The 11,306-nt window shown below is 37.5% G+C and overlaps 1 protein-coding gene across 3 annotated transcripts in view; it reads left to right on the top strand.

The window, feature by feature from the left end:
* Positions 1 to 11,306, top strand: part of LOC127410695 (kelch-like protein 29) — a 174,852-nt gene that overhangs the window by 133,840 nt on the left and 29,706 nt on the right. Inside the window, exon 11 of one of the 3 annotated variants that reach the window (XM_051645863.1) lies at positions 4,429 to 4,800. The exons of the other annotated variants lie outside the window; for them this stretch is intronic. Coding sequence (XP_051501823.1) covers positions 4,429 to 4,606 — 178 coding nt within the window. The 3' untranslated portion in view covers positions 4,607 to 4,800. Of the gene's footprint in view, positions 1 to 4,428; positions 4,801 to 11,306 lie in introns of those variants that run through there. 3 annotated transcript variants of the gene reach the window in all.

The following is an 11,306-nucleotide window of genomic DNA, read 5'->3' on the forward strand; positions in this document are numbered from 1 at the left end:
AATATAACAGGTAGCCAATGTAACGATGATAAAATGGGGCTAATATGATCATATTTCTTGGTTCTTGTCAGCACTCTGGCTGCTGCATTTTGAACCAATTGAAGTTTATTTATTGAGCTTGCTGGACATCCTCCCAGTAATGCATTACAATAATCTAGTCTTGAGGTCATGAACACATTAATTCGTTTTTCGGCATCAGAGATCATGTGTCATAATTTAGCAATATTTCTGAGGTGGAAGAATGCTGTTCTACAAACATTGGTCATTTGATTTTCAAAGGACAGATTGGTATCAAATATAACACCTAATTTTTTCGCTATTGAAGACGATGTAACAGTACATCCATCGAGATTCAAATTATATTTTAGTGGCTTGTTACTTTTTGGTCCAATAATTATTACCTCTGTTTTGTCGGAATCGAGTAGAAGGAAATTTCTGGCCATCCAATCTTTGATTTCATTGATACAGTCTGCTAATTTGGAGAATTGTGAAATCTCATCAGGTTTTGAAGAAATATAAAGTTAGGTATCGTTGGCACAACAGTGGAAACTTATTCCACGATTCCTGATAATATCTCCCAGGGGAAGCATTTATAAGGAGAAAAAAGCAAAGGCCCTAAAACTGATCCCTGTGGCACTCCATACTTAACTTTTGTTTGGTTTGACAATTCCTCATTTACACAGACAAAGTGGTAGCGGTCTGCTAAACAGGACCTAAACCATGCTAATGCAACTCCACAAATGCCAACAAAATTCTCCAGCCTATTCAAGAGAATGTTGTGATCTATCGTGTCGAATGCAGAACTAAGATCTAAAAGTACTAGAAGAGAAATGCAGCTGCGATGAGGTGATAAGAGCAAGTCATTTGTAACTCTGATAAGTAAAGTCTCTGTACTGTAATGAGGCCTAAATCCTGACTGAAATTGTTCATAAATACTATTTCTCTGTAGAAATGAACATATTTGGGAGGACACTACCTTTTCTAGTATTTTTGACATAAACGGGAGATTTAAGATCGGTCTATAATTAGCCAGTTCTCCAGGATCAAGCTGTGATTCTTAATAAGTGGTTTGATAACTGCCATTTTAAAGTTTCTTGGGACATGTTCTAAGGATAGTGAGGAGTTAATAATATTAAGAAGAGGTTCTGAGATTACAGGGAATACCTCTTTTAAGAGCTTAGTTGGTATTGGATCTAACATACATGTTGTGGCTTTTGATGTTTCGATAAGTTTTGTTAGCTCTTCATGACCTATGACAGCGAAGGATTGAAGTTGCACGTGAGTAAATTATGAGATACTGAGTTTTCTGTGCTACTCTGACCGATGATTGCATAATTCCAAATTTATTTCTGATTATTTCAGTTTTATCAGTAAAGAAATTCATGAAGTCATTGGTGTTGTGCTGCGACGGAATATCTGGTTCAGTTGAGACTTTATTCCTAACCAATTTAGCCACAGTACTGAATAAACACCTAGGATTGTTGTGGTTATTTTTTATGAGTTTGCTAAAATATGCTGACCTGGCAGCTTTTAGTGCCTGTCTGTTGCTACAGACACTATCCTTCCATGCACCGCGAAATACCTCTAATTTAGTATTCTTCAACTTCCACTCCATGATTAATCACATGATGTGCCGATTAATTAATCGAATTAATCACAATTAATTGCATATTTATATTTACTGCCAAATGCTCCCAAATAAAGGTAATTTAGAATATAATAACTCTAAATATAATATATAATACATATTATAATTCAGACAATTCAGATACATTACAGCATACACACATATTGTGGCAGAAGGCAAGTAAAGCAGTTAGACAATACAAAAAAACTTTCAAAGTCAAAATATTGTTTCCTTTAATGCCATATTATTGAACATAACCCTTTTATTGGCCTACTTGCCTCTGCTCTATTTTTAATTGTTGGTCTATGTACTTGTGTTTCAGACTAGTTAATTTTTTATTTTTTGCCAAATTTTAAATTCTTTTTCCTTTCTTTGTGGTACAGTATGACCCGAACATATTCTTGGGTTTGTGGGTGTCTTCCTAATACTCAAGTTAAAAGTTTGTTCAAATCTCTAAACCTAAGAATGAGCAATAGTAGTAAACACTAAAAGTAGCATAACCATGTTCCCCTAAAGCCTGGTGTATTATCCTTAAAGGGCAAAAATCGAACAAATAGATCCAACAAGATGGTCAATGAGTCTAGTGTGTTTTGGACAGCATTCAAATTCACAGCTGGACCATATAGATCTGTCGTCTACCCTTCAGATGAAGGTAACTGATTAGACAGCACTGTTGGCTGTGTATTTTAAGGGGAAACATAATGGATGGAGAAGGGAACACATTGATCAACGGCTCCCTGTGGCCGTTACAGAGGAAAAGATGCTACATGCTGCGAGAACCGACATACTGTAACCTTGAGACAGGATGCAGTCTGCGCTGGTGTGCCATCAGAGCTGGATGGATTATATATAGAAAGGTCTATGACCGGCCGTGTGATTTGGCCCAGCGTGATTCAGTAATCCTGTCATTCTCTGATGTACAGACTACTCTAGAAATGGTTCCAGTCAAATGGATCAAAGGTCATCTGCTCTGGACACCCAACAAGTCACTGGATGGTAGATAGTAACGTTGGTTTTAAAGAACTACACCAATTCCCGTATACTGCCAGTCACAAGTTTGGACAAACTAAACTGAATTAATGTTTCTCATAATCTAAAGGCTAATGCAAAAATGCTTCAAGTTAGTTTTGTAGACAAATATAAATTGGGCCTATGTGTAAATTTAAGAAACTTCCTTATAAACAGGTTTCTCACAAACCTGTCAAGACAATGTCCAGGTCAAATCAATGCAAAAAAATATTAGATTATTTTTATTTATTTTTTTTAATTAAGAGAATGAAGCCTAAATTTGACTGTTAAGATTTTTTTGCATTGAGACATTATTACCCATTATTAAATAATTAACATATTAAAATGTAAGAAAGTCAGTGCGATTCCCCACTCGCAACCATTTTACTTCTGAAATGTGGCATATTTCCCAGTGAAACAGGATATTAAACAAGAAAAACTGTAGGATGTAGTGGCGGAATGGCCATTAGGAGTACCGGGACTTTTCCCAAAGGTCCGGCCATGAAACGGGGCAGAATGGGCCACGATAAGCTGAAATGGGCCGCCACGTTATGCAGAACAGGCCACAAAACAGCGCCGCGATATGCCAAAGGGGGAAGCGATATGCAGAAAAGGTCAGAGACTAACCCCAACAACTTTTGGGCCAGATTTCCCTCCACCCCCGCCAGTTGTGATAATTGGCCGTTTCATGCCAGAATGGAGCCACACCTGAATGAGTTTGCTAAAACAATGACAAAATAGTTATTTGGCTGTTGGTTAACATTGTCCAATAGCCCGCACGTCCTAAGTGACATCACTGGAAAAGGCAAGTGATTTCAGAGGATGCTGTTATTATTGCGAATATATTATGAATCTCAGAAGAATCAGTCACATTAAGACCTAGAATATGCAATAAGAAAAAAAAAAAATAGGATACATTTTGATTTTGGGTTAACAAGGGCATAGCCAGGAATTACTTTTGGGTGGTGCATTCAAACAGTTCTTTCGCATGTTCAGAAAGTAGAATTTATGATTTTTGTTTTGTTTTACTATTTTATAAATATATACAGTACTGTGCAAAAGTGTTAGGCACATAAGATGTTTCACAAAAACATTTGTCTTAAGATGGTTATTTATATTTTCAGCTTTAGTGTGTCAATAGGAAATATAATTGTTAGTCTCCCAAACATTACTTTTTTCAAATAGAAAAGATTAGAGTAGAAGAACAGGGAGCCCTGCAACAGATGTCATGGCCCCCACAGAGCTCCCCACTGTACATCGAGTCAGTCTGAGATTACATTTAGAGACAGAAGCAATTGAGACAGCCTAAATAGATAGAAGAACTGAAGAAGCTTGGAACATCCTATCTGCCAACAACCAAGAAAAACTGTGTCCAGGTGTATCTAGGAGAATTGGGGCTGTTTTAAAGGCAAAGGTGGTCACACTGAATATTGATTTAGCTTTTTTATGTTTACTGGACTTTGTATGACATTAAGTGACAAATGAAAACTATTTGTCATTATTTTTGAAGACATCCTCACTATGCAACATTTTTCACAAGTGCCTAAAACTTTTGCACAGTACTGTATTTGAAGTAAAAAAATTATCTCTAATATTGTGGGTGGGCCTGGGTCCACCCCGGCCCACTCTTGGCTACGCCACTGTGTGTTAGCTACAACATTTTTTGGTAACTACATAATTCATACTTCCATTTGTATTATCTCATAGTTTAATGACTTTATTCTGAAATTTGGACAGTGGTAAAATGAGTAGCTGTGTCTAAACTTGAAATGTTTATATTTTTTCTTTTACAGATTTCCAGCTGAACCAGCTCTTGTTTTTTCTTCCTGTTTCTCGCTGATGCTCAAGGTGTCCTGTTTTTTTCCCAAGACAAATAGAATGGTCATCTTTCAACTTCTCTTTTTGTGCCTCTCCTCTTTTCCCCCGTTGCTTTCATTCTCTCTCTCTCTGTTGCTTGTTCGTTTTGTGTGAGTGGAAGTGCTCAAGAAATTAGTTTGTTTACTGGAGTTATTGTGGGGCAACCTTGGCCCAGTTTGTCACTTTTGTGAGGACACTGATGTTGCACCAGTGTGTTAATGTGTTTAAACCAGTCTGCATGTCTGAGTTACAGCACTAGAGGTAGTGCATCATCACATTCAGCCATCAGTCTGTGTTATTTCAACTTAAAAAAAAAACCTTGTTTAAAGGGATAGTTCACCCAAAAATGAAAATTCTCCAGCGGTTAAATTAATGTCTTGTAATACAATAGGATTGCTTTTGGTGTGAAAAAGATAAATATTTAAGTACTTCTTAACTATAAACCATCACTTCCGGTCATCAGCAGTATGTGCATTCACGAGAGCGCTGACGTCACGCAGTCTCTTGTGTGACGTATTCGCGTTGGCATGTTATGGACATAATCTCACATTCTTTCTCTCGGTGTTGCATGAGCGTCAGTTCTCGCGTCAACGTGCCAATGCAATTACGTCACACGTGCATACTGCTGCTGACCATAAGCATGATATACAGTTAAAAAAAGTACTTAAATATTGATCTTTTTCACACCAAAAGCGATTGTGTCGCTTTAGAAGACATTAATTTAACCGCTGGAGTCGTATGGATGACGTTTATGCTGACTGTCTGTGATTTTTTGAGCTTAAAAGGTCTGATCACCAACCATTTGCATTTTAAGGACCTACTGAGCTGAGATATTTTCCTGTTTTTCTTCAAATGTGTTCTGCTGAAGAAAGAAAGTCATACACACCTGGGATATCATGAGGGTGAATAAATAATGAGAGAATTTTAATTTCATTCAACCCTTTAATAACAGTATTAAAGCAGTATTAGGGAATTCCTTGTAAAGAGCTACACTATCCATGATGCTGAAGTGAAAGATCCACCAATCAGAGAATCATGGCGAGCAATGTGCGCCAAAAGAGCTCTGCAGTGACCAACCACTCCCATGATGCACTGTGAATGACGCAATCGAGTAGCTCTCCCTACACTGTCAAACTACTTGAATAAATATTCTGAATATTTTCTGAATATAATATCTGAATATATTGCAATAAAATGAAATATATAGTTTCTATACTTATAATCAACGTCTTTAAAGGTGGTGTAAGCGATTCTGGCTGTTCTAGAACTTCCACAAGCTGAGCCGTTGGATTAGCCACGCCCCCTCTTTCCAAAACCTCGCCCTCCAAAGATACCAAACGTGCTTTTATTGAGACCAACACGAGCAGACACTGTTGTCAAAAACAACATCTGCATAATAACACCCTCAACTGACAACTGTTATGAGCAACATGCCATAAAAATGGCATTTAAACCTCAGTAATTTTCTGCAACTACAAAACTATGAGAACACGAAAAATGATTGACAGACAGGAAGTGTCAGAGACCCGCGGCCCGTGGATACATATTTGTTTGCTGTTTACAGAGTCTACAGCTGTCACAGAGACCGTGTGATACCTTTGGACACTTATTTCATTAATATCTTTCAGCGAGTAGGAACATTTTTTGCATTCCTTTCCATGAAAAAATCGCTTACAGCACCTTTAAATCAACAGTTTTATATACTCCCATATATTTTTATTTGATTACGTCATACGCAATGCTTGATAGGATTGTAGTTCATTTCCTCATTAAAGATGCTATGTACACAGTCTTGTGTCTTTGTATTTTTGTCTGATTTTCAAACGCTTTATTTGCTTCAAATCAAAGTTTATGTTGTGATTCACATCGGAGCGGGTTGGTTTGCTTTATGGTTTATAACTCTTTTATGAAATCCCTATAGAAGAAAATAATGGGGAAAAACATTTCCGGAACCAAGGCTGGTGAAAAAGTGGGCATTACAGTATATAGACCCCCCCCCCCCCCCCCCCATAAAAAAAATGGTTTCTGATCCCTTACTAAAAAGTATTGGTGCAACACCATGATACAGTGATGCTATCGGATGGTAATACCATAATATTTTGATATTTACAATGGTATTGAAAGGTTATAGTATTGACGAGATACTTTAATGTATGTCAGAGAGTACCATGGTATTATCATGGTACTGTACGTGTCCAAAAAACATGGTAATAGCATGGTACTTTTGATTCGTTTTTGTTATTGATGTTCATTTTTATAGCAGGTTCCCAGCAGAGGAACAACCGTTGTGTGTTCAGTGTCAATGCGAGCAGTCTGTGTTGGCACTTTTGTTCAGGGTGAAACTCTCTGGCACAGAACAAACCAATTTATTCCTGTTGACAAAAGCAAATGCTGTTTGTTTACCAGTCATGTATATAAAGTCTGTATGGATGTTTATTTTTGTCCCAGGATAGGAAGAGGATTTCCAGTATTATTCTGATGTGGTGCCTTCTCATTACGCGAGACAACTTTAACTAAAATGAGACATGCCGTGTGAATGTATTAAAGGAGTCATATGATATTTTTTAAATAATTTTTCCCTGTAGTCCACTTATAATATTAGTTAAGGATGAGGTTTAGTTTTTCACAACCATTTCTTCTATGTAAAGTGTTTTGCTGCACTCGCACACGGGATGCGGGTTTGCTGTTGAGTCTAGTTTAGTTTAATAGCACCTTCTTCTTCTGGTCTTTAAGAGTAATAGTATCTATATTATTTTTACTTACAGTGCATTCAGAAAGTATTCAGACCCCTTCATTTTTTTCACATTTTGTTACGTTGCAGATTTATGCTAAAATGCTTTAAAATATTTTTTACTCATCAATCTACACTCCATATCCCATAATGACAAAGCAAAAACCAAATTTCTGATAACTTTGCAAATTTATTAAAAAGAAAAAACTTAAATATTACACTGACATACAGTAAGTATTCACACCCTTTGCTATGACACTTGAAATTGAGCTCAGGTGCATCCCATTTCTCTGGATCATCTTTGAGATGTTTCTACACTTTTATTGGAGTCCACCTGTGGCAAATTCAATTGATTGGACACGATTTGGAAAGGCACACACCTGTCTATATAAGGTCTCACAGCTGAAAATGAGCAAAAACCAAGCCATGACGTCAAAGGAACTGCCTGCAGAGCTCAGAGACAGGATTGTGTCGAGGCACAGATCTGGGGAAGGCTACCAAATAAATTGGCTGCATTGAAGGTTCCCAATAGCACAGTGACCTCCGTAATTCTTAAATGGAAGAACAACCAGGACTCTTCCTAGAGCTGGCCACCCGGCCAAACTGAGCAATCGGGCGAGAAGGACCTTGGTAAGAGAGGTGACCAAGATCCCAATGGTCACTCTGGTTGAGCTCAGAGATCTTGTGTGGAGATGGGAGAAACTTGCAGAAGGACAACTATCACTGCAACACTCCATCGATCTGTGCTTTATGGCAGAGTGGCCAGACGGAAGCCTCTCCTCAGTGCAAGACACATAAAAAAGCACCTAAAGGACTCTCAGACTGTGAGAAACAAGATTCTCTGGTCTGATGAAACGAAGATTGAACTGTCTGGCCTCAATTCCAAGCATAACGTTTGGAGGAAACCAGGCAGCGCTCATCACCTGTGCAATACAATCTCAACGGTGAAGCATGGTGGTGGTAGCATCATGCTGTGGGGGTGTTTTTCAGCGGCAGGGACTGGGGAACTGGTCAGGTTCCTCAATGAAAACCTGGTCCAGAGCGCTCAAGACTGGGCTGAAGGTTCACCACCCAACAGGACAATGACCCTAAGCACACAGCCAAGACAATGCAAGACAACTCTCTGAAGGTCCTTGAGTGGCCCAGCCAGAGCCCGGACTTGAGCCCAATCGAACATCTCTGGAGAGACCTGAAAATGGCTGTCCACCGACGGTCCCCATCCAACCTGACAGAGCTTGAGAGGATCTGCAGAGAAGAATGGCAGAAAATCCCCAAATCCAGGTGTGCAAAGCTTGTCTCATCATACCCAAAAAGACTTGAGGCTGTAATCGCTGCCAAAGGTGTACTGAGTTAAGGGTCTGAATACTTGTGTCAATATTTCTGTTTTTTTTTTCTTTCTTATTAATAGATTTCAATAGTTATCAAAAATCTGGTTTTGCTTTGTCATTATGGGGTATGGAGTGTAGATTAATTAAAATAAATAAATAATTAAAAGCATTTTAGCATAAGCCTGCAACATAACAAAATGTGAAAAAATTGAAGGGGTCTGAATGCACTGTATCTTAATTTGACAGCCGGGTAGTGTGTGATCCTTAGTCGTTTAATATGTGATGCCCAATGTTTCAATGTTTTAGTAAAAAAAAATTCAATATTCGTTTTAATATAGTTTTCTGGTATATTTAGTTTTATTTTAGTTTTAGTACTCTTAAGGGCTCCCAAGTTAACTGAGACTATTTCAATATGTAAAAAAAATTATTATATATATATATATTTCTAAGCACCATTGATCGAGTTATCGCCATCTATTTCTGTAGCCATGAATTTTATTTTATTTTAGTTGTAGTTACTGAAGATTTTATTCTTATTTCAGTGAACTAATTTTTTTGTTGTTGTTATTAGTTTTCATTTTAATTTTAGTTAACAAAAACAACCTTGGTGCCAAGTTTGTTGGATGTAGGTTGAAAGCTCGAGGAAGAGTAACAATTGTTAATTTTGGTCTTTAAAGAATTGTGAAGAAACCCTAAATAATAAATGATCTTTTTGGACTGAGAAAGTTTTGACTTCTGAAAGTTACAGTATTTTTTATTAATTTTTTCACAGTAAAATTAACTCTCTTATTTAAATTTGTCATGAGATGACCCCTAAAATCCTTCACTAATTTCGTAGTTTGCACCTAAGTGGCTTAGTGATATCCAAAAAACCAGAGCTGAGTAACCTCAGATCAAGTTCACACCATCACGAGTATCACGAGTGTGACCAACCACTACTGCAAAGAACGTTGATTAGATGACAGGTAGACTTGCTTGCTACCTCTCAGCGTAGTTGCCAGCTCGCCAGATATTTTGTGCGCACATAATGCACAGTCCGACCCTTTCAAATTTCTCCTGACCCCTCTGTGCCCCCTCAGCTGCCTCGGCTGGCAGGCATGTGTTGACTTCTTTAACTGCTTGCGTGATGTTGCATGCCATTTTAGGAATGTGCACCTCTCATGAGACGGGCCTGTCACGCCAAAAAATTCACAGCGAGTTTTAGATCACTGCGACCCACTGCGGAGAACATCAGCTTGTTTGTTTAAGCGGTTTAATTTGAGACAGTTCATTGGTTCAAGTGGTTTCGCTTTAGGACACATTGGACAGATTTTACATTAGACTTCAAGTGGTGACCCAGCATTGTTAATCGTAAAAAATTATCCTTGAAATCAAACATTGACATTAGTTGCCCTGCCGTGCGTAGACCCAATAACATGCAGAATTCTTAACATGACTTAGGCTGAATAGGAAAATGGATACAGTTTGATTGTTTGGTTTCTAAATGTCTCTTAAAGTCGATGGTTTCATGCTCTCAGCAGCCAAAAATTCACAAACCACAATCCATGCAAGTAAATTCATTTTAATCAAATCCATGTTTTTTACATGACTTTTGAAGAAAAGGGCTTGTGATGGGCAGAAAGTTAACTATATATAGTAGGGAATGGAATTATTAACCTAGAATTTGGAAAACTCTACAAAATGCCTGTCATTTCATATAGTGCACTTTATAGGGAATAGGGACCACAATTATAGCCAAAAGGTACTGCAAAAACTAGCAGAGAGCTAAAGTTTGATTTATAGATCCAGTTCATTTTAAATAATATGAATGTGGTTAGTATTTGTGGAAGCAGATATTTATCAAACACAAAAAGACATTTTTTTTAATTATGGTCTACGTGATATGTCGGTTTTATTTGGGGGATTAAAAATCACTTTGGTCTCCAGCTTTATCGTTTTCTCATGATAAACCCCCCCCCCCCCCCACCTAAGTACAATTTTCTTCAAAGCAACATAAAGGCAGCATATGCTATAGAAAAGCATCATAAATACTGCAGGTTTGATGTTAAATGTTGTAATTCGCATCAGATTCCTTCATGCAACAAACAAAATTCATAATCATTTTTAATTTGTGTTGTAGACATCTTTATTTATAACTGCACTTCCACTGAGCAGTGAAACTTGGGGGTAACTGAACTCTCTGCTTAATATAATTAGTTTCTTCCTGCATGAAACTATGATAGTCTTATTAAAAAATGACACAGAAGTGGCCTGACAACAAACTCACTCTGTGCAATTAATGGTCTGCTGAGCTGACAATAAAGCGCTCGCTTCGAATGAGCGTCGAGATATTCGCCCGCAAGCCATCTGTTTGCATTTCAGTTTAACTCTGTATTTGCAGCACAGTTGTGTTGTGTTCCATGACTTGATTTGGAGACAGAAAATATCTTTTTACTTATTCATTAAGTCATTTTTTTATTCCTTGTGTGCTTAAAGGAATATGCTGGTTATTTCCAACTTAACCTATGCATCTATGACATACTATTGTTAAAATTAACAATAATTTAACCCATTCTGCAGTTTGTAAAATGAATAGGAAATATGTTTCAATAACACTCTAACTAGCAGGCAAGCGGACATCTTTGTCTATGCCGTATCACTTCAGATTGAATTTATATGCAAATACAAAGTTTGAGCATAAAGATCTGTCTTTTGGTTTGGCATCATTCATGACCAAAATTGGTTCTTCCGTGTGTTGTGAGTAAACACAAATTGT

Source organism: Myxocyprinus asiaticus, chromosome 20 (assembly GCF_019703515.2).
Source record: "Myxocyprinus asiaticus isolate MX2 ecotype Aquarium Trade chromosome 20, UBuf_Myxa_2, whole genome shotgun sequence".
NCBI classification, from domain to species: Eukaryota; Metazoa; Chordata; class Actinopteri; order Cypriniformes; family Catostomidae; genus Myxocyprinus; species Myxocyprinus asiaticus.